Source organism: Nothoprocta perdicaria, unplaced genomic scaffold (genome assembly GCF_003342845.1).
Source record: "Nothoprocta perdicaria isolate Ctin4 unplaced genomic scaffold, notPer1 scaffold_73, whole genome shotgun sequence".
In the NCBI taxonomy this organism is placed as follows: Eukaryota; Metazoa; Chordata; class Aves; order Tinamiformes; family Tinamidae; genus Nothoprocta; species Nothoprocta perdicaria.
The window spans coordinates 1,177,686-1,201,355 of NW_020456010.1; the positions used below are offsets into that span (position 1 = coordinate 1,177,686).

Genomic DNA, 23,670 nt, shown 5'->3' on the forward strand with positions numbered 1-23,670 from the left:
CCAGACTGGAATCAAAAGCAATCTATATTTTCTGCTAAATTTTTCAGTACATATACTGGAATTTGAAGAAAACTTCATTTTTTTACAAAAAAAAAAAATGAGGACAGGGAGGTATGTCTCATATTGTCTAGTTATTTCTGCTGCATGGTTGGCTCTAAGACTCCTCTGACTACATTTCCATGAATCTTCAGGAGTTCAATAAATCTTGTAGGGATTTTAATGAAGACAGAAACATGTTCTCTGCAATTAGGTCAAATTCAAACACAGAGCTAGGAAATGGGAAAAGCAGATAGACCTAGAAGGCGCTTTATAACAAATTGATTTTCTCTATATTGAAGAAGTATAAATATTTATCAACAGCAAATCTAGCTGCCTCTTCCTTGTTTTGTTATAACACCTGGTTTAAAGAAAATAAAGAGGTGTAGACATCCTACCCCCTGCACTGTTGAACGGTTTCTATGTTTCTTGGGAGAATTTCCTGCTTTGGATACCATGTTTCCCCCTTGCAGCGGCATAATTGACAACGCAGGTGGGAAGATCCTCGTCCAGAAGGTTGCCGGCCATTCTGGGTACAGAGGGAGCTTCTCAAACGGGGTCCGATCCCTGTCGCTGCCACGCTGGAGGGAGTCCTTCCTTGTTGCAGGTACTGCRGAAACGCGCCAGGGCCCAACCAGGCTGCCCAAAGCCATGAAATGTGAGAGTCGGGATCAGGCAGCGGGGACAGGGCAGTGTCACTGTGAAGCTTTTCCATATATTTAGGCTTTCCAGCAAAGGCAGGTTTCCAAGATTTCTTCCACTAATACAGTATTGCATTTTCACTACCATTAGTGGCTACAGTGACCCAGGTTCTCCAGGTTCCTTGTAGTTTATTTATATGCCTACACATTTTAAACTAAAAGCTTACCACCCATCTCAATCCGTAGACAGCCATGAATTATTTATGCAGAATCCTATATTAATCAATAATACTGATGAAACCCAAATATGCTGCTGGTTCTCTTCATCTCCATTAGCCAAATTGTTTCAGCATCCCCTGATTTCCAGGGAAATCCACTTCAATACTAACTCTTTTTTCTCCACATAGTGTACAGCAGAACCTTGGATTCACTAAAGAAATTCACTARATTTTGGAAATTAGATCCCCTTTCTACCAACTTTAGATTTTCCTATTTGCCACCATCCTGCCCATGTGAAGTAGGGTATAGATTGCATTGCTTTATCCACTATTTCTAAATCTAACTTCTTGCAGCATCCATACATGTGGTCCTAACTTCTCCTGAGGATTTAGGATAGGTATGACCAGCTAATATTAGTTAACTACATCACTTCTGGAAAAATCAACAGTTGAAGCAACCAAATAGCYACTAAAAATAAAGAAATGCTCTTTTCATGTGAAAATTTGTGAATAGCAAAGGAGCTCTCAGAAAGTGACAAAAGTGAGCTGCCATCTGGGATCTGTATTAATATATTTGGGTGCACCTTTTTACAGCATTCTGCCATGGGTAGACCGCATTATGAGAGGGATTTATTTTGGATGAGTAGGAATTTCCTGGAACAGCTGAATTGCTACTTGTACTTGTTGCTGTTTTTTTTTTCCCAACAAACAGCACATTGTACATAAATGGGAAATAAAAATTTTACCTCGGTAGCTGTTCATTTGCTGTCTCATGAAACTGCAGGAATTTGGGATTTATAGTAGCAAATCTTTATTCTTGATTAGTTAACAAAAGAAGAGATGGAGGAAAGTTACAAACACATGTAAGATGAGGTGAAGAATCAGGGTATACAAAGGCATGATGACATTTCTCCCTTGTAAACTTAATTTTCTCATGTTGAGTGGTCCCAACGAAGCCAGTGGAATGACTCAGTTTATAAACTGGTTCAAGCATTAAAGTAAATATAATTTATAACATATTGGTAGGCAGGAAATCCTCATGGTCTCTTCTTAAAGTGTGAGTTTCTGTGTGGGACATTTAGAAGAATGAAAACCATGGATCCAGTGCTGTTCATCTCATTAGCCTGAGGATGAAGGAAAACAGACCTGATTCTCAAAAGGAGAAAAGTCTTTTTTTTTATATATATAACAATTATGAGTCAAAGGATTCCCAATAAAAATACAAGGTCATCCAAAGCATTAATTTCAGGACAGCTTTTGAGCTTTAACTGAATCACCTGTTCTCCAGCCTATCAAAAACATATGATAATATATCCTGGAAAAGTGCTGACAGTTTATTCCTAGTTGGAATATTGTCACACGGAGTTTGTGATATTTAAATTGTGAATAAGCATCCAAACAAAAGGGCACTGAAGAGGAATCCCTCGGGGAGCCAGGCGATGAAGTGGCATGATTTAGGAGCAGCGGGGGACAGGCCTGTCCCCGGGGATTAAAGCAGGGAGCACACCAGGAGGTATGCAAATGGCCTGGGATTCGCTTTCAAGCCCTGAAATGCCTTGGCACTCAGCTGAATGACTCCTTTCAGTGTAGTGGGAGTTTTGCAGCTCCTGGGTTAAGAAAATAGAGTCCTAAACCTYCGGGTTTGCTCCTGACAAATAAGCTTGAGAGGGTGAGCAGCCACCAGCTCATTGCTTGTACTTCAAGCAGGCAGAAGGTGAGGTTTTCAACCCATATGCAGTCCATCTTTAGGTACATTAGGGAAAGCTGGCCTAGATGCAGCTTTTTCCAGATAATTCATCAATAGAAAGGACCTATTGCTGTTGCTCCAGAAAGCAGGGCCACGCTCAGGCCATGCTCAGACATACCTCTGGACCACACATAGGATCCAAGCTGCTGTTAATCAAAAGTCCCAGAGTGAAGCTCAAATTTGCTCACTGAGCACAGAGAGATTCTAAATTAAAATCTGATTATTAGATTATTGCTACATCCGTGTAACTACCTTGTACATCTGACAGTTCTACCTCTGTCAGGGATCCAGAAATGCTCTTAGTAATTACGTGTTATCTAGTAACTTATCCAGTTTCCTACCACACTGGCAGAAAGGCTCTCCAAGATTCAGTCTCTAGATTGATGACCTAAGATGACAGCTGTCACGCTTAGAGTGACATATACACAGACCTAAAAGATTATGCTGTGGGAATAAAGGAAAGTAAACAGCACCACAACTCAGGGCTTTCAGGAGCTGGAGAGAGAGGTAGGTCTAACCTGAACTAGCACAGATGCAACCATGCAGCATCTCATAAGAGCCGATTGGGTCCAGAAGTCCCATGTCCAAACTCCCACAGACACARCTTCTAGAGGACAGGGTGGCCTTTAGTTCCTTGGGCTTTGCTGCATTTTTCATTCACTGGTGTAGATATCTCTTTGGATTATCAGAACTGCCCCTTGAGTTGGAACTGCATGGCTGCACATGCCAATGGAAATGGCATGTGAGACRGCACTGAAAGGTTTGTGGTTTCGAGCTTAACTGGGAAACATAGCTCATTGTTTTAGGACAGGACCTTCATTTTAGGTCTAAATATAGCTATCATATGTTCCCACACACAAACACAGGCTTCTCTCACTGTTATTATTGCGAAAGGCTGTTGCCAGAAATGGCATATCACAAAAGTGAGGTTAGAAAAGAATGCTGTGTGCCTGAAGAAAGGAATCCCACATCAAACATGCTTTCCAACTCTACTGGATAGTCGGGCACTGCAAAAGGCTACCTAGGACGGCTGTGGGTTTAAGTACAGGTTATACAAGAGTTGTTATACTTAACACTGCCCAAAAGCAAAACAATGAACTAGCTAGCCTCTTCAAAATGCTCCCAGGTTTGCATTTTTATGTCTTTTTTATTTTTTTAATGATGTTCAGTTTAGGTATTGGTATTTTTACTGGAATGGCTCTGACATTCTACCATGAGATCAAAGAATTTTAAAGAGAACAAGTTGGGTGGTAGAGAAACAAGGTCTGATTCCGCACCTATATGTTATATGGGAGTTTTGGTGTACAAAAACTTTAAATTCTTCAAATACCAAGCATGCATTTGCCTGTTGTTTTGTGCACTCCTAAGCTATTTGGAGTATTTGCCTCTGTTCTGTGACCATAGCTTTACTTTGTGATATCTTTTAATGACTTTTTGTAGAGGGCAAGCCAAGGAAAGGCGTGACGTACCCGTCAACTCTTGAATATTCTTCTTCAAAAAGCACAGTTGTTAAATCAGGCAAGTGTTTTTGACTGACTTTCCCTTAAATCAGTTCATATTTATCTGTTGTAGTGTCTCAGTTGTRTAACACAAAGGTTTGATTGTTCAAAGCCTAAAATTAATGCATCTCTTTTGCTCATCAGCATTAATGTCTCATCCAAATCCCTGTTCATAGTTCTTATGTTAAATATATTAAAATAATGCCAGAATACTTCTGGTTTTCTTCTATTTTTTTCTACAGAATGTCTGTTCTCAAAGTAGTTTCCCCTTGCTTTAAATCTCTTTGAAAGCATGATATTTTATTAGTTATATGAAATCATTAGATATTTTTACATGTTGACTTTCTCTTAATGATTTTCTCTTGGGATGATAATGTGGGGAGTATAATAATATATAATGACATTTAGAATATTAATGACAGCAATTTACATCAGCCTTAGGTAAGGATAAGGACCAACTTTCTTTTAGCTTGTATCCTACTCTATTAAACTGAACTCAGTTTAAAAAAATTTCATTGTTTTGAAAGGTCTTTGATCAAAGTTTTACACCAAGCAGTAGTTGATATTCAAGTGTACATGKTGTCTCCATCACTGAAATACCACTTGTTGGTTATTCCTGTACTAACGGCATGACGTCCAGAATCTTCTTTGAAATGAAATGAAATGAAAAAAAATTAATGTCTTATAGACCATAATTCCCTATTAGCAGTTCCCATGGCCCTTTTGCTGAGCCTTTGCTGAGCCTGAATGTTACTGAGCTGATCAGCCAAGAACTGTGGTATAATGAGAGGTGCTGTAGCTTATCCATGCACTCTTGGGTGCACTTGCCCCTGGATGTCTCCATCTAAAGGTTGTGCTTGGATAACTTGGAATCTGTGCTATTCATCTCTTCATTATTGTTTACTACCGATGGAGGTAAATTACAAAGATTTCTCCTCATCTTTACACTTTTACTTGCTCAAAGGCACCTTTACATCTGAACACTGTAGTTGTTTAGACTGCAAATGCATCACTCAAATACACACTGCTGGCTTGCAGTACCTTTGCATACAGTCTAATTAGGACAGATTCATAAAGGCTCCTTGAGTAGGCACTCGGAAATCACTGACATGAATACTAAGCTCCTCTACAAGGGATGGAGGGTCATATCTTGGAAATTTTGTCTTTTTCTTTTCCAGGAAAATCTCACTAAAAACAGATGCYTTCATTCGTAAAGGTGCCCACACTTCTTTAAGTATCAGCCCAAGTGTATCACAGCAAATCAGGAACTATCAGAGCCAAGCTAGTGCTCAGCCATCTGCAAGCAATGATTTCTTCAAAGTGCTAAAACCCACACTACAAGAGAAGTAGACTTCTCTTGTAGTGTAGTAGAAGTAGAGTAGGACTGGGGAGCATTCTCAAATCACATCTCAGTTATACAAAGTATCCAAAGACTGTGCCTGCAGCAACCCRAAGATGCCAATAACTTCCTTCATTTTGTTCTTGAATGAAATAGTATGAATGAAAATGTTAGGATCCTAGCAACAAAAACTGTGCATTCATGCCATGAAAATCCAAGATTACTGTAGGAACAGATAATATCTGTTTTGTCAAATGCAGCTCTTGAGAACTCCTCAGCCCTGTCTTAGAAGCAGCAAAGAGCCCAGACTAGAATCAACCTCCTCCTGAGACCTCCTTGCCCTCAYGGTCTCAGCCCATCTCTCCCAGCCCCATTGTGCTAGAAACTGCCTGCTCTGCAGTGTGGTGCTAGAGCCATCTTGTGATAGAGGATTTCCTTTTTTTATTATTTTTAATTAGAAAAGCTGCTTTTTAAATTCTGATTTAAGTTTTAGAGACCTCATTACACAGCTGGATACTTAAACCTGTTATCTSCAGGAGCTAAAGTGAGTCCTTTGAGGATTACACTCAGTCACTACCAGATTAGTGGAAAATCTTGCTTCACATCTGATCAGCTGTCAGAGATGCAATTTTGGTCCTGGTCCTCAGGGCGCTGGAGATTCATAGTACCTGACATTTCTTTAAATATTGCTGATGGTTACAGTGCTCTCCAAACACTAGGTATAGCAAAAAAACCTTCCCAGAATTACARCTATTCACAGTGGTAAAAACAACCAACAACTGCTCTTTAAAAAAAAAATCCAAATTAATAGGAAACTATTAACCCTGAAGTAATTTCTAAACTAGGTCAATGCTGCCAAAATAGCTAGAGAAGAGAAAAAAAATTAAGAACAAACCCCCTCAGTGCTCAGCCAGATCTAAAAGCATAGGCAAACTCCATTACAGGGTAGAGATAACTGAACTGTAATAAACAAAATTCCAAATACTTTGTTGACTCTGAGTCTTAGAAGAAGAAAAAGATGAAGAAGAATCTTTTCCTCTAAGCCAGTGCACTGAATTCAGCATTTGGCTCCATGTTGATTTGACAGTGTTAGACAAGAAAGAACTGCATCTGCATGTGAATTAGCTGCTGAAAAATCACATGCCAGCTAATATTCACCAACACCCACCCTGCACACACTGTGACCCTGATTCTCAGGACACTGCTACTCAAAAGAAAAAYCTGCCACACGCTGTATTAATCTTATGCGTTTGAGTATATCAGAACACAAAATCACATGTTTAATATTCATTTCTGAAGTTCTGTTGACACTGACAGGAGCTTTGGAGCAGGTACTGCCTAATTCAGACATTGAAAGTAGGGGGTGACGGTTATTTAGAGGCAACCATCACTTTTTCTCATCCGTTGAGAAAGCTCTGATGAGCCTGACTAGCCCTTCCAAGCTAGGCAGTGGGATGTCTCCATTTGAGGACTGATAATCTCTAACTTGCAGACGTGAAGTCATTTTCTCTGAAAGTTGCACTTACTAATGTGCTTAATTTCGCTTTAGAGCCTAAAAAGTCAGAGCAAGACATAAAAGCTATGAAGAATGCCAGCACCTCGAACACTTCAGAAAAAGCATCAGAACAAGGTATGGATTGAGGATCCGGATGCTGCTTTCCAAAGTCCCTCTCAGGCTAAGCTACCCTCAAATAGTTACAGGAATATATATGAGGCRGTTTCAGGTAATGCATACATTATGTATACAGGTAATGCATACAGCTCTACTGCCCCAAAGGAGGTCCTGGAACCTACACTCATGAGCAGGTGACAATTTGGAGAAAAGAGAGCCCTCTTCCAGCACAGCTTCTGCCTGTGTTCTGCATGTGTCAAGGCCTTGGAGAGCCTTCATTACAGCTCTCAGCTATTTCCTACACAGGAAATGTGCCCTGCAAACTCCGCTAGATGCTGCGATGGAGCTGGACATCCTGCCTGCTGGAGCACTGGGAAGGACCAGCCCTCCTAAGCACTCCTGTTGCCCTAAAGGCTCTGCCGGAGTCCCAGGCAGCACACGCCAAGGCATCATCTTATCCCTGCTTTGTTTAATGATATTTCCTCATTCCTGTTTTTTTTTTTTTTTTTTCCCCATGCTTAGCTCCATCTTATCCCTGCTTTGTTTAATGGTATTTCCTCATTCCCGATCTTTTTTCCCATGCTTAGCTCCATGCTTTTTTGCACCTCTTGCAGCCTAGGTATAGAGAGCACAGATACMCATGCTCCCTGTTTCTGCAGCACCAACTGCATGGGAAGAATCACTGTGCCCTCTGTTTCCTTCATTTTAGTGCAAGGCACAGTTCAGCCCAAAGAGAGCCATTCAGAATGATTTTTTTCAGCTGAGTTGTTTTGCTTTGCATCCAACCCCTCTTTCAGCATTATCCCATTAAAACTGCCTGAGATCTGAATTTTTCGCTGGGTAGCATTAGACAGTAATTAATCCACTGGACAGTTTCATGATGATGCTTTCCAAAAGGAGAGCATCCAAGAAGAAAATACAGGCTTGTGCTGTGTAGCAATGAATAAAGTGCATAAAGACACACCATTCCCTTTCAGCATACACAGTTTGTCAGGCTGTCAGGCCGTGCCTGGGGATATGGATGGAGAGGAAAAGAACAAGACCGAGGTGAACATAGCATATATTTTAGGGCAGTTTTTCTGTGGATAGATGGATAAGATAGTGAAAGCTTTTTTTTTCCCCCTTAAGATGATGATGCAAAATAAAAGTAAGCGTATAAGCATATGACCAATTTTGCATAAGGATCTTTACGATGTGCATCTTTGCAACTAGAGTTGCTGCTTCCTGTCAAGACTCAAAGTTAGAATGAAATTGCTCCCCAAAGGTTTTCCTCTCCCCTGTCACCATAGCCAGAGCCACAGTGCTCTCTCTTCTGGTTCGGATCCACTCCCTGCATCATTATTTTCCAAAAGTTTTCTTTTGTTTAAAAGCATTTCAGTGCAGTGGTAGGTGGTTCATATCTTTTATTCCACTCTTTGATTCAGAAATTGCCATCTTTTATTATCAGATGTCATCTGATTTCCATTTATATGGATTTTCTCACTGCCTAATTACACCGAGAAACGATGACAACAAAAGAGAAACTGCGAGTGCAACTCCCTGCTTGAACTAATCCATAGCTCTGAGACAGCTGTCAAGTTTATGGGCTCTCTGTCCAAGGCAGAGAAAGGGCAGGGGGAACATTAATGTTTTGGGAGGTCTCTGGCAGCTCTCTCCAGAGAGCCGTGCAGTCCTGCGTCACACAGGCACCCGCGTCACATATCCACACATATCATTAGTGGATCCAAAGGTGATGAAGCCTGTAGAGACCCCAAGGGAAATGCCTTAATCAGTGAGCACTGTTAATGATGCTTCCCTGCGTGTGTCACATGCCCAGCGAATGACATTCACATTTTTTTTTTACCGTATTCCTAAAGGCAATACAGTCCGCAAAGAGTACCAGACCTCTCCGGTGCCAAATCCAGCTACACAAACGGCTACCACAACCCCACCACAGACAACAGCAACAACAGAGCCTTTCACCACAACACCAAAACCAGCTACAACCCCTGTGACAAGCAGGACCACGACAGCTGCAGCTACAGCCAAGCCTCGACCCGCACTGCATAGAGTTAGAGACACAGGTCAGTAGCACAAGTTATGAAGCATCTTTTTATGTTCCTGAGGTTAGAGTTTTCCTAAAATTTAAGTTACAGGACATGAAGTTAAATATACCATTATTTAGTAGATTGTGAATATGTATTCAGCAATTCAGTGTAAAAATAGCAGATAAAGAAATTCATTCCAGCAGATGGGCTGGAGTTGCAGTATTGGCTTTGAGATGGATACAAAACTAGTGCATTTCTTATACACTCAGACAACCTGTGCAGATTCTCCAAGGTAAAAGAGGCTATATTTAACTTAGTTCATCTGCAATACACAATGCAATTACAGCTAGTCCTTATCTCTAGCTATAATACACTGTGGCATATAAACTGCTTCATGTGGGAGTAAATTCTTCATCCCCAAATGGTTTTGTTATTTTCAGATATAATAGTCAACAAATTCCTGTTACATACCTGGACTGAGCATTCTAAAAACAAATTGAGATTCTGTTGAGAATTAATTATGTGATAACTTCCAGCAAGTGAGAGTTTAATATAGGTTTTAATAACAACTCTTGAATCTGAAAGATCAAAACATCCTAAAGGATTACAATTTTTACACATCCAGGTTTCCTCAAAATATTTTTCTTCCTTTCACTTATTCTCATTCATTAACATTGCCTTTTTTTTTTTTTTTTTGCAATACCTGAACGATAAAATTTCTTGGTTTTAGGCTCTAGCAGTATCCACCCAGCATATTCATCTGTGGCAGCTGCAGCATCAAGTAAGTACAGTGAAGAAATATGTGCCACGAGATGTGGAGTACTGTGTATTTTAAGGCATCAGTGATTCAATAACAACCTTTAAAGCCTCAGCAAACCCCTTGCTTGCAGTCAAGGCTGTATATAAACCAGAAAATAGACACTTGGTCTGGTTGTCACAGCTACTAATCATCCAAGGCTTTGGAGAAGCCTATCTAGCAGATACCTGCACGTTTCAGCCTTGACAAATGCTAGGTTTGGCAACACCTGAGATGAAACCGGTGTTATTTCTGTCATATTTTCATAACGCTTCCTTCAATTTTGTTCTCTCAAAGATCTGAGTTAGCTGTAAGATACATAGTACAGATGGTTGCATAGCTATCTAAACTTAGAGCTGAGAGCTCTGAAATGCCGACTTAAATTAGACCAATGCTCTTTCGAAAACCTCAGGCTGTGGTTCTGAGCCTGGCACAAATGTGATGTTATTTCTGGCATCATATCTGTGTTATTGACATCAAAATCATGGCTGTTCGAAGCTCTTCATCCTGCTCCAGAAGCCTGCTTCCATTTTAGCCTGCAGGCTGCAATACAAATATTTAGAGGAGTTTTCCCATACAATGTGCAATTGCTCAGCTGTGCGGTCAAGTAAAGGGGAATAATTTCAGCTGTCACTGAGTGCTAGCATATCAATGCTTCCAAATAAAAAGGGTGGCCAGTCATTAAGTTTTATGTTCTATCACTAATTCTGAAAGCCTTGAGAACAGTTCTGCTCTCACAAACATGTCTAGACCCATCCATGTAGCCTAAAAAAGAACCAAAGCACATGGCATGTATCTTCTGGCCAATTCAGCTGCAAATCCAGAGCTCTCCTACTTCACTATGTCTAACTGGAAAGCACAGGGAGAAAGAAAGAGACTGAGATGAAAGGCAGCCCTTGGGAGGCTCCATGTGCTCCTGCTGCCTTCCAGGACACGGGCAGATGCTGGTGCCAAAGGGCAATGTGCAGCTATGTGTGTGACAGGATTTTCTGAAGTGCCAACACAAGGCAGTGAGGTTCAGATTCACTGCTAACCTGGATCATCTAGTGTCCCTATAAACCTGGTCCAGGTTGTTGCTTTCATTTCCTTTTCATCTTCCTGCAGGTTGAGAACAAGTGAGGCTTTTACTGTTTCTACTGATAATTAAAAATACCTATTTGAGGTTCCCCAGTCAGTAAGAGATTCAAGCTAAGAGTGAAGTTCTGGCAGCTTTGAAGTCAGCTTGAAGGTTGCGTATCTTTAGTAACACCAAAGTTTTAGCCTCCTTCCCAGAAGATAAAATTTTAAAATAATAATAATAAATATAAAGCCTCTCACTTTTGCAAATCTTTCTAAAGCCACCTCACTACAATTTGCATGCACATTTCTTCCCAGTGCTCTTTACTAAGGCTATAATGTAAATGAAACCCTAAAGGATAAAAGATGTCAGATTTAGGACAGCTAATTGTGAGCTAGAGGAGCAGTGGGTACTCCTGATTTTATGAATTCTATTTTTAGTATCGTGTCTAGCATGTCTATACTTGCTATTTGGCTTCCTGACTTCTCCTGAGGTCTTCTTGGTTATTGAGAGGAAAACTAGCTAAAATCCACAGAAATCATGGTATATTTCTGAACTGATGACCACACATGAGGCAGTATCATCAGCTTTTTCTGCCTGAGGAGCCTTTAGCGCTCACTCCTATTATTCAGCTCAGAGCTTCTGATGCTGCCCCTGTCTCTAGCACAGTTCAGCTCAACACGACTCTAAAAACATCAGAGAAACCTTGCAGGGAGAATCAAATGTCTCATCTACCTTGACTCACGGGGGCTCACAGACCTGCCTTGCACTATATTGCTAATTTGCCTGCAAAAGACAYCTCAAAAATGTCTTCATTAAAAAAATGAACAGGAAATAGAGCATAGGCAGAATGAGCACTGCTACAGCTGCTGTTAGCAAAGGTGTTTCCATTTCCAGTCACTTGCTTGCTGCTCTTCCCCTTAAGTTAAGCCTSATCCGAGGGTGCTAAGCAGGTTCCCCTGCTGCCCCACGCGTGCAGTAGCTGCTCCCCTGTTCGCACCAGCACCCAGCTCTTGCAAGGTCCGCTCCAAACTGCATTCCTCTTTGTTGCTCCATCCRCTGGATGACCCATCTTTTCCTGCCTCCCCTCTCACTGCAGGACTAGCTCCCAACCAGAGGCTGAGATCAGTTTCTAGCCACAGATCTGAACAGTTCTCCAGTGTATTTGTGTGTTGTTGACCCTAAACCCTGATTAGTTCTCTGTTCTGCCTGGCCATATTTCATCAGAGCCCTACAGAGCTGCTCTCAGTTTTACATTGCACATTAATTCCTTACTTTCTTAGTTGCTCATTATTTACACCCCTTCTCACAGTTCACAGCATCCATCTGAAGCGGGACCTCTCTGATCTGGGTATTTAAAGCGTTTCTCTGCTCCACTGCTTTAGTTTCTGACCCAGTTCTCAGGCTTCACTCAGTGTCTGCCCATCTTCACAAGTCTAAAGAGACATTCGTTCCCTTTAGGCTCTTCAGCACACACACAGATCTCCACAGTGGAAAACACAGACTGCACAAATCCCTACAACACTGCGGCTTAAACAGATATTTCACTGCAGAATCTGAAAAAAACACATTTGCTAACTGAGGGTCATCAGGAGAAGAAGCTGTCTCTTAGAATAGCTCCTAGGAATCCCGCCAAAGGACATCCAGTGGCCTGGAGATATTCCAGTTTGGGTCCACTAAGAAATATATTATAAAATAATTTTGTTTTATTAAATTACTTATTAGAATTAAAATTATATATATTTTATATAAAATATGTATTTTAAACTAATATTTAGTATATATAAATAAAAATAATATTTTGTATATTTGCTGTCATTTGCTGCAATATGAGCAGTTCCTATTTTCTGAGCTAACTATACAACATAGTCTTATTTATGATATCTTACTGATAAAAATGTCTCATGAGCCTTGCTCCAGTGTTCACCAAAGTCACCTAAAATATTCCCATTGATTTCAGCAAGCTTTGAAATGAWTTGGGAAACTTAATGAACTGAGGCTTGTTGAAGAATAAGTTCATTAACAAGCTTCTTAAGAGTAAGTAATGAAACAAAAGGCATGACTAAAGACATAACTTCCAATTACAAAGCCTTTTTGGCTGTAAGCTGGTTTCAGTCAGGTTTGGTATTTCCCACCTCCCACAGCCAGCACAATTGATTGTTATTGAAATATAAATAAAAATAGATAWTAAATTTCTAAYGGGAAACAAATCACAGCAATACAAAACAAATCAAGCMAAGCGTTTTTAATGTAGACTAGAGTCCTATTCAAGTAATATTCACTTGAATTGGACTGAATTCATTTGAATGGAATTCACTTTGAATTGAATTCACTTGAATGGAATATTCACTTGAATTGAACATTATCCCAGTAAATCCCAGGTAACAGTAGCTTTGAAGCAAACATGGTGTAAATTACTGTTTTCCACTCTGATGTCTTCTCAGGACAGATTCAGGCTGCACAAGGGAGAGGACAGAATACAGGTAAGTTTTAAATTAATAAAAATTAATAGGTTTTTATCACTGGAGTATTAGAAAACATGATGTTTACGTTCCATATACTAACCAATATGATGTTTTCAAAGCATTTAGGGGCTCTTCCATCTCCTCAAGTAACAGGAATGTTTTACGACCCAGCACAGGTAAAGTCATTTAAAATCTCTTCTCTAATTTCTTCCTGGAGCTAGTTCCACCACATCTACTGAGACATGTAGTGATGTGTTTCCACTCCTAATCACATTCTTAGCAGGATGCAACATGAGCAGGCATCACTTTGGTTAGTGTATGATATTAGTATGACTTCTAGAAAAAAAAATGGAGTAATGCAGCTTATAATTCTTCTTAAACTAGAATTCTAATCTCTATTATAGAGATCTTTATAACATTTCCTGCTGCAAAACAGCAAGAGAAATTTGAGTATTTGCAAGTTTGGGACCACTGGCCTGATCCTTAGCTGAGTGTTTTCAGTTTCCATGGAATGAGCTTGCTGGACATCTTTCAGGACCAATGTTGTGTTGCAATGCTCAGGCCAATAGCTGCCCTGTGCAGATAACATTTAAATGCTATTCTTCTTTTGTCTCCCTTTTCTGCTTTTAAATACATTTTTTTTCAATATATTGTTGCCATCTTCTTTTTCCATTTGTTTTGAAAACATGTATAGAAAGGCAGTTTGTGGCCACTGTGTGCCTTGCTGTGGAGCTTGCTTCTCGCAGCCAGCTGCTGTCTAACCTCTAACCTCTCTGTCAAACCACACAGGGGTTCAGCGCCAAGAGCCCATTGCAGCCTTCCGGAAACCTGCTGGATCTCCAGCCCATCTGGGTGAGTAGGACTTGCAGGAGCAATTTTTCCGCTCTCTTTCGTAGTTTCAGTAATCCCAAGTAAACCCGCAGGCAGTATTTCAGATTGTTTTCATGCACGTGCTGCATGCTAACGAGCAGCCTCCTGAATTTGAAAGCAAAGGACGAGCTCAGTCACTGGTGAACTGTTGTTTTGGGCCGTGGGAATGAACATCTACCACAGTGTGTGCAATTTGTCTTTCTTGTTAGTCCAAATGTGCAACAAGAGCAAAAAAATCAGCTCTCTGTAGCCTATCATCATGTCTATGAGCAAGATAATTTTTTCTCTCTTTCTGCTGTTCCCAGAAGCTTCCAAGCTGATCGCAGCCATGGCAATTGCCTTTGATACCGAGGGTAGAAACATCATCTATACTTTCCTCAAGGTCTGAGCTTAAAAGCTGCTCCTTGACTGCAGGGAGGTTTCTCATGGTTCAGATATTTTGTCAAATCCTGATCCAAGGCTCTACTGTGTTGGAGTTGCCCTTGAAATCAGGCAAAGCCTCAGTCTGCTCGGTGTCCTGGCAGCTTTGCTGAGGGCTAGAAAGTGCACGGCAGGGATACTGCACAAGGAGAGAGCAATATAGCCATAGACATGAAGGCCAGAGTCCATCCTTAGGTATATCTGGGGAGGAAGGTCTGGGGACTCATCATCTGGAGAGCAGGTCTGTCAAGAGGGACCTGGGCATCATGGTGGGTGACAAGTTTAGTTCTTCATGGCCAAGAAGGCCAATGGGATCCTGGGGTGCATTAAGAAGAGYGTCTCCAGCAGGTCAAGGGAGGTGATCATCCCCCTCTACTCAGTTCTGGTGAGGCCACATCTGGAGCATTGTGTCCAGTTCTGGGTACAAGAGGGATGTGGAGCTGCTGGAGAGAGTCCAGCGCAGGGCTACCAGGATGATCAGGGGCCTGGAATATCTGCCCTATGAGCAAAGGCTGAGGGAGCTGGGTCTGTTCAGCCTGGAGAAGAGAAGGCTGAGGGGGGACCTGATCAGCATGTATAAATACCTCAAGGGAGGCAGTGAGGAGGAGGGAGCAGCCTCTTTCCAGTGGTGGTCAGTGACAGGACTAGAGGAAACGGCCACAAGCTGAGGCACCAAAAGTTCCACAGGAACTTAAGGAAACATTTCTTGACAATGAGGGTGMCAGAGCCCTGGCACAGGTTGCCAGGGAGGTTGTGGAGTCTCCTTCTTTGGAGATCTTTAAAACCCGCTTGGATGCAGCCCTGTGCCACGTGCTCTAGGTGACCCTGCTGGAGCAGGGGGGTTGGACTAGATGACCTCTGAGGTCCCTTCCAACCTTAAGCATTCTATGGTTCTATAATCTTATACATAAGTCCATGTATGTCTTCCTGGGTAATACAGGCTGAGTAAGTTTAACGGCTCAATCAAAACAACATTTTGTAGTTGACCTAGTTGAAGTGCATTTAAAATAGGTACCCACTCCTCCTCCAGAGATTCTCTTTTTCCCTTCACTTTTCCTCCACTCCTCCTTGCTTCTGTCAGTCTTCCCTTTCTTCTTCATCTTCTTTATGCTACTTGTGTTCTTTTTGCCACACTGATGTCAAAGCTATTCCCTTTTCCTGCTGTGCATTTTTTTGGTTGATTGGTTCTGCTTTTTTTTGCTCTCCCTCGATTCCCTTTGCCCTTGTCAAAATCCAATGCTCACCTCCAGAGGAGAGACAGATGGATAATAGTTGCCTGTACAGAGGAGTAGGGCAAATAGGCTGCCTGTAAATGTGCCACTCACAGCAATGTGCTAAATATGTGACACCCTACACAGGAGTACAACAGCCCAAGGTGGCAGATCTGCATGGCTGGCAGGATTGAAATAGAAGAGTCTTGTGATGTGGACCAAAGGATGCTAAAGGAGGCCATGCCTCAATCTATCAGAACCTGTGCTCTCAAGGCAGCACGAAACACTGCTCAGGCTTGTGTAACGCAAAGCCAGCATTTAATTCTGCCAAATATACTGGCTTAAAACACCTCAAGATTCCCCCAAGGTGATTACAAAATATAAACCTCATGAATGGCTCTCTCTCCTCAATCACAGAAGAAGGAAAATCCCCACAGACACATACTTGCCATGTTCCCAACAAGTCCAGATCTTTTTTTCAGCCCAGGCTCTGGCAGCTCAGATGTGTTTCTTCCAAGCAGCCAGCTTCTCTAATGATCAAAGAGAAATTCCTGGTCAACTCTTTGCTTTCTTGGAAAGGAGGGCTGTTTTTCTTGACCCTACCAAGTGAACACACACTTTTCACCACAATGATCAGTTCTACAGGCTTGGCCAGGCTCTTGAGGAACTTCCTGTCATCAGCTCCGGTTAGGAAAAAGGTGTGCTGGAAAAACACCCATCTCAACACATCATTTGCTTGCTCTGTTTCTTGCTACACATTCTTAAGAACATCCCAACTCTTCCAGGATCTTGACAATGTACATCAAATTTCTTGAAATCCCTTAGTTGCTCAAGTGTTTTTAAAGACAATTATACTCATAAGGGTTTTGTTTTGTTTTTAAGACAGTCTTGTAATATTTTTAAAATCAATCTTTGATTCTTTATGAGCATGACCAAGTAAAAAGTAATCCTGAGTTATTTATGGATCACTTAGAAGGCAGTATGTTCTCTATATTTTCAGACAGCTACTGAAAAGCTTTGGCACCTACAGCTTAACTAGTATTCATTTCTTCTTTAAGGAGAAAAACATAAAGGTCATCTCACAATACGAAGTTTTAAAGGAGATAACCCATGCAAGACTTCTCAAAGAAGCAATAGATAGCAGTCATCTGCAGGGCTTAGGAAGGATTAGAGTACTGGTTATTAGCTGAGTAAAAGTACTTTTTGAGAAAAGTAGATCTAGAGAAACTTCAGCAGTGCTCCTATTGACCAAAAGCAGTCTTTGAATGCAGTTATTGAAAAACATCTTTCTTCCTTGAGCTTAAACARTCTAGGAAAGTCAAAAGACCCATGCGTCGGTCACACAGGCTAGTACCACAGACTGAGAATAGTCCTTGCCAGTGAGGTGGCAGCAGAAGCAAATCTGCGTTAAGTGGAAAAGGTGGGTTCCCTTGGTCTCAGTACTTCAGTTCATGCCCCTCACTTGATTCATCACTGTTTTCTCAGGAAAAAACATTTGCTCTGCCGAGTCATGAAAGTCTGGTAAATAACCCTGTGCAGGTGGATGATAAGCTAGGAATTCTCCTCCTGTCTTTCCTTCTGTTTCCTACTTAATTAGTCAGTCCTGCCCTCCCCTCAAGATACCTGTCCCCCACTGAGATGCATGATGCTGAACTCGAGTCCGGCTCTCAAAGGCAGTACAGAGAAAGGCCCGAGGAACAAGGGTTGTGTGCATAAGGTTTGAAGTTATGTCCTGAAACGCCCCMAAAAAAAAAAATCGAAGAAAGTGTATTGTGAGCTTCCAACGAGAACACTGGTGTGGGGAGAATGGATGAAAAAGGGAGAATGGATGGAAAAAACTGTGTTTTTCAGCATTATCAATGCAGGCCAGGTAGGCTATGGTACACTTGGAGGAGGACGGTGAGGCTGCTGATCTCACCAGTGCTCTTAGTCTTGTCACTATCTCAGTCGGCTCCAAGCGCTTCATCTGGCTGCCGTCCAGAACAAAACTTTCCTGTACTGTTCACCAGTCTCCAAACCTAGGAACACCTTGGGATTTGCTTATGAAAATAGCAATTTTGATAGAGTTTTTCATGCCTAATAGGTTGTAGACAAGATTTAGATAAATTTGTGTTTGGATGGGTGGAGGTGACAGCAGCTCGTAGAAGAAAGGTACTTCCAGAATTTCACTGAGACACAATGTATGTCTAGTGTGTATATTTGTGTAGGTATATGTATATACATGGGTTTAGATATATATGAGTGTATGTGTATATATTTGTATACTATAGTTAGAATACTTGCATCAAGATCAATGCATTTAAAACAACATTGAAACTGATCTATAGAGGCATATTTAAAATCATTAAAAAATTAGTGTTTTGGAGGCAGTGATAAAAGACTCTTAAATATGGCTTAAAATGTGTCCATGAAGATTTCCAGTTTTACTGATTTCCTTAGCTCATAGTTATCAGCGATGATTCATTGTACAAATTGACCTTTCTAACCTGAGCCAAGAGCTCTGTAGCCTTCAGTAACTGCATTATTATTTTCAGTAATAATTCTTCTTTTTTTTCATGTGTGAAAGCAATGGAAACAGACTTGTGGAAACCTGGATTAAGCCTTTTTGATACAGGTAAATATTGAAATCATTCTGTAACTGCTCTGGGAATAATTGGTTTCCAACACACATGGGGAAAGCTAAAGCTATTATTAATCAGCCCCACGACACTGTTGATAACAATCTCATTTTAAAGACTAATTATACTATTTGAAGTGACAAATGAAGTACACATTTTACATCTCAGTAGTTAAAATTATTCTGTGCTTGCATCAGTCTCGAGTGGTGCGTCAAGCAGGAACAGAACAGATGAGCTCTGGAAAGAGTTGGCAGCTCTACTGAAAAAAAAAGTGAATTCTAACTACCAAAACCCATTTTTAAGTTGCAAAGGTGAATTTGGGGAATGCCACAGTTCAGAGAGCATTCTAGAGATGCAAGCAGCAAGGAAGATGAATTATTCTGAGGGTCAATGGATGTAAGAAGGAAGATTCAGATAAGAAAAGGAGAATTTAAAGTAAACATAAAGAAAAATAAACATTATTGAACATTTCTAATGTTTTAGAACATTAAAACTCAAAACCAGAGAATATGGAGATGCCAAAGTGTTATAATTACTGATGTATTAAAAAAAAAAAAAATCCTACATTTGTAGGAGACCCCGGTAGCAACAGAAGGGGACTTCAACAACCCTYAGTCAGGAATAGTTACCAGCAGTTTCTACATGCCTTGTGTCTAGGGGCTCTTTTCCTCAGAAATATTTTAAAGCAGACGATATGAAGCAGAGGGCAGTTCACTACAGGCTGGAACCTCTCTCTCACAAGGGACTCGGTCTGCGGGGTACGATGTCCTTTCCATTGCACGTTCTGCTGCTGAAGGAAAACTGTGCTGTGCTGGTGGTCCTGACTTCAAGCTGAAGCATGACCAAAAGCTGAAGCACTGGCATCAGTTTGAAAACCTAGTATCAGCAGCAATGACTATTTGGTCCAAATTTGCATCATCCTAAATATGAACAGATTTCCCTTCTGCAGAGGTTGTAAGCTGAGGCAGAGGGAGAAATCRTTTCTAGTCAATGCAGCTAAAGCTGTTAGTGCATTTATCCTGAAAAAAAAGCTACAGCACTGGGGCCAGGGATGCAGATGAGTATTTTGAGAGAGGAAAAAAACGACAGATCGCATTAAATGCAATGAGAGGCTGGGCACGGGGGAAGGGAAGTTGTATTAATAGTTCCTCTGTGAGCGATGCGTCTGCGCAGACTCGTGCTGAAGGCTGATGAATTCAGATTGTCACTTCAAAGGAAGAGTTTCTGGCATCCATGTAGCCACTGCTGTCTTCCTTAAATGAATGGGAGGTTTAATCAGCATGGACAGCTGTGACAGTCAGTGAAGGGGACTTTAATTAGCATGAAATGAGCTGCCCATACAGCGAACTGAGATTCCCATGCAGTAATAGCATTAAGTTGGACTGTCAGGACAGGGAGCGCCATGGAAAGCGACCACCTCCCCAATTAGTGGAGAAGCCAGTCTGGTGGCTGACCTTATTGTTAGAGTAAATGCACGTCAGCYGGCTGACCCACAGCCTTCGAGATCTGTTAATTGCACAGGCAAGAAAGAACGAAAAGTGCTGTGTTGCCTGGGCTCGGATTTTCCATACTGACAAACCGAATATCACCTCTTGCCTGGGTATGGAGTATGGATTTTACTGGATTCAGATGAATGTGTGAGGCAGTTAAGTATGAATTAGCTCCCCTRTATTATTTGGTTGCTAAAAATGAATGGAAAGTATTAATATCTGTTTTCACTACAGTGTTAAATCCACTTACTTAGTGTTCTGCACATACACGACGGCAAGTAGGCCCCTGTTACACATGCAGCACACAGGCTGCGAGAGGAAGTGTGGTCTTGATGTGTTAAGGAGGAGCTGTTATGCGCTCATGTAATTAGGAGCTAAACTGGAATATACACAGCCATGAGGGGAAACYACAGCGTGTCTCAGATTTAAAACAACTATAATCATCATCATCATTGTTTTTGATGCAAGCGTTTGACAAAAGCATTTATATATGGGTCCATATATACTCTTGCCTATATTGCTGTTTTGCACTCCTCTTGAATATGAGGAAGCCTCCATTTACATATCCTTGAGTGAGGTAACCAGCTCCAAAAGGAGAGACAAAGGGTCAGAAAAACAAAAGCACTTGCTGACTGGGCATTCATAGGGCGCTGACTGTTTGGATACCTTTTGCTGGCCTTTCTAGAAATGCCTTCACTGTTGGTTTATAGGAAGCTATCCTAGAAGATGCAAAAGGCAAGTTCCAAGGATATGGGCCACATCCTAAATTCATTTTCACACAGCTCCTCAGATCACAGTGAATTCAGCAGCCGCATGTGGCCCAGGAGCATCTGTGCCCGCATCTCCTCTTTGCTCGGGTTAGGTAGCACCTGCGTGAGCCCCAACTGAACGTTTCATTTATCTCTCTAGGCTTCAATTCAAAAGAAGAGCTGCAAACGAAACCGCTGGAGTCAAGATCCCAGGGGAACCCAAGTATGTATTATCAGAATTAATTTCATAATTAATCATCTTATTCATTACACGTTCCTGGAATSTTTTGAAATTAATTAACTAAAGATTAAGTTATTAAGGAGCCTGAGTAACTTTTGCCTTCACGGAGGAATATCAAGTGTTCTCCACTGATCTTTCCCATACACATAATCAGTTTTTTCTTCTGCAAGGAAGGAAATACATCCCAAATTTGGCATCCTTGGACAGCAAGATGGTGGCTACCGACCATTACCTTGTCTGGTGCTCTATCGTTTCTACATTCCCACAGCATAGATTTTCCATACAGGAGTATCAAAGAGAGTGTGTGCTTCATCTACCACTTAGAAGTTCTGGGTTTTTTTTTTCCAAAAAAAATGTCAAATAGACCTAAAATGAATATAGAGATAAGGGCGGGCAGGAGAAAGGGAGAAGAATCTGCTATACAGATTCACTGATTCACTCTCATTAAAGGAAAATTTAGTGGTTTAGCAGAGATCTGAGCAATCACACAGTTGCAACTGAACAGAAGTAGGATGCGCCAGTCCTGTCCATTTGATACCTCTAGGACCATAAGCTAGAATTCAGGTCTCCTACAGATCAGAAAATATTTAGCTTCCTGCAGAACATATCTAGCACATGATCTTTCAAAGCCCTGCTAACGTGCAATCACTGAAACACTCCAGTTGCATGAATTATCCTTAGAAATTACATTTGTATGTAACTTTGAGAAGGCATGTGAGTCTTTCCTTGCTTGATCCCAGCTGGCTAAGGAACTTCCACTTTACATATACACATCACATGAAAGAATTGCCCTCTTAAGGAAAGGAAATTGAGGAGAGTTTGGCACTTAATTGAGTTATTATTTGTTGTGGGTTCCTGGCCTTGCCTCATGATCTACTGTGAAAGAACACAGTTCTGGGTCATGCTTTCATAATTCAGCATTATTAAAATTAGAAAAACAGACAGCCGCAGGAGGAAAGATAGGAAAGTAATGAGAGGGGAGGCAGTTGCATAAGGCAGCAAGAACAATCAGTGCTTTGTAGCCCTTGGGCTATCTAATGATCAAAACAGGCTSTTTTGGACTGTCTGATTGGGAGGAAGTAACACGAGGGAAAAATCAAGAGATGGAAGGTCTCAAGTGCCCCTGGGAAGAGTTTCTGGCCCACAGCTTCACTAAGATCCAGCTTGGGCATCAATGTGGGAGGGCGCTTTGTAGCATGGAAGAAAACCTGAGCAAGCCTTGAACCTGCCAGTGAGCAGGACACGCTTTTGTCCTTGCGGAGGCTTTTTAGTGGAGCCTGCATAGCAGGACAGGCTGCTGGAGGAGGATGTTTCTAGACTTTTGATCCTTGCAAGAAGAAAAGCTGTCAGAAAGGAACAAAAACTCTTGCTGTGTTTGTGTGTTCTCATCTCAGACTGCAAAGTCGATTTGTCTTTCTTGATCGATGGGAGCTGGAGCATCGGTAAGCGCCGCTTTCAGATCCAGAAACGTTTCCTCAGCAACGTGGCTGATGCCCTCGACGTTGGCAGTGCTGGTCCTCTGATGGGCATCGTTCAGTACGGGTAAGAACTTCCTAATACCAGCACCACCTCCTTCCAGGTGGCAGGTTTCCAGGGAGGCCATAGCTGAGGGCAAGCCATCTGCCTTCTAACCTCTAGCACTGCCTAAAGTTGAGCATAATTTAAAATTACACCTGCCATGTTTTCTTTTATTTCAACACATGCTGATACTAGCCCAAAAACTAAGCACCCAAATGAAAGGTGGTCCTTAAGGGCTATAAACTCAGTTCTGTTCCACTAGTGCCATAGACAGCAGTTACTGAATTCAGAGGGGCTCCCTGCAGAAATAGCCTGCAAGATCTCACTACTGTGGCCTCGCTGGCTCATTCCCCACTCACATGTACAGCGTGGTGACCGTGTGATGTGAGTGCTGGCAGCTTGAATCAGGGCCTTCCACCAGGATGGAGTATGAGTGTGGGCCGTGTGGGAAGACTGGCTCTCCCCTTCCCTGGGAAATAAAACAGCAGTGTGCTAAAGTGAAGCATCCTCCCTTAACACCCACGGTCACACTCCCTGCTTCAACAAGTAGCTTATCCCAGCCTGCCACCCTCATGCAGCCCTCTCCATCTTATTGCATGGCCYGTGGAAGCAGCCAGATGTTATCCAGGGGGCTTCTGAAGGACGTGCTACTCCGACCCTGTGGGCTTCGCTGTGTAGCTATCACAGGATAGGTCACACTTCTCTTCACTCCTAGGAGCCAGAAACACYGGCAGGATCTACAGCTATTACAATATATGCAAAGCAACAAAATGACAACTGCTTTTRTTTCTTCTTTTGATCTGTTAGCAAYGACCCTTCCACAGAATTTAACCTGAAAACGTACACCAACTCMAAGGATATAAGGAACGCCATTGAGAAAATCCCACAGAAAGGCGGACTTTCCAACGTGGGTACGTGTGGGCTGCTTGCCTGCTCGCGGGAGGCTTCAGAGCCGCGGCTGGSGTGGCTCTGTGAGCACCTCGCGGGCGGCAGGGCCTGAGCGGCGCGGAGGGCTCCAGTGGCTCACACCGGGGCTCGGCGCCTCCGCAGCCATGTCAGGCAGGGCCCTGTGTRCCTGTCGTGAGGGAAGGAGTCACCTCCGTCCTCAGCAGCAGC

The 23,670-nt window shown here is 41.9% G+C and overlaps 1 protein-coding gene across 1 annotated transcript in view; it reads left to right on the forward strand.

Moving 5' to 3' along the window:
- Positions 1–23,670, forward strand: part of VIT (vitrin) — a 34,692-nt gene that overhangs the window by 4,083 nt on the left and 6,939 nt on the right. Inside the window, exons 4-15 of the mRNA XM_026051189.1 lie at positions 510–643; positions 4,083–4,160; positions 7,030–7,110; positions 8,949–9,155; positions 9,850–9,900; positions 13,417–13,455; positions 13,557–13,613; positions 14,227–14,289; positions 18,505–18,552; positions 20,956–21,018; positions 22,431–22,578; positions 23,362–23,465. Of these exons, the coding sequence (XP_025906974.1) occupies positions 510–643; positions 4,083–4,160; positions 7,030–7,110; positions 8,949–9,155; positions 9,850–9,900; positions 13,417–13,455; positions 13,557–13,613; positions 14,227–14,289; positions 18,505–18,552; positions 20,956–21,018; positions 22,431–22,578; positions 23,362–23,465 (1,073 nt within the window). The remainder of the gene's footprint in view (positions 1–509; positions 644–4,082; positions 4,161–7,029; positions 7,111–8,948; positions 9,156–9,849; positions 9,901–13,416; positions 13,456–13,556; positions 13,614–14,226; positions 14,290–18,504; positions 18,553–20,955; positions 21,019–22,430; positions 22,579–23,361; positions 23,466–23,670) is intronic.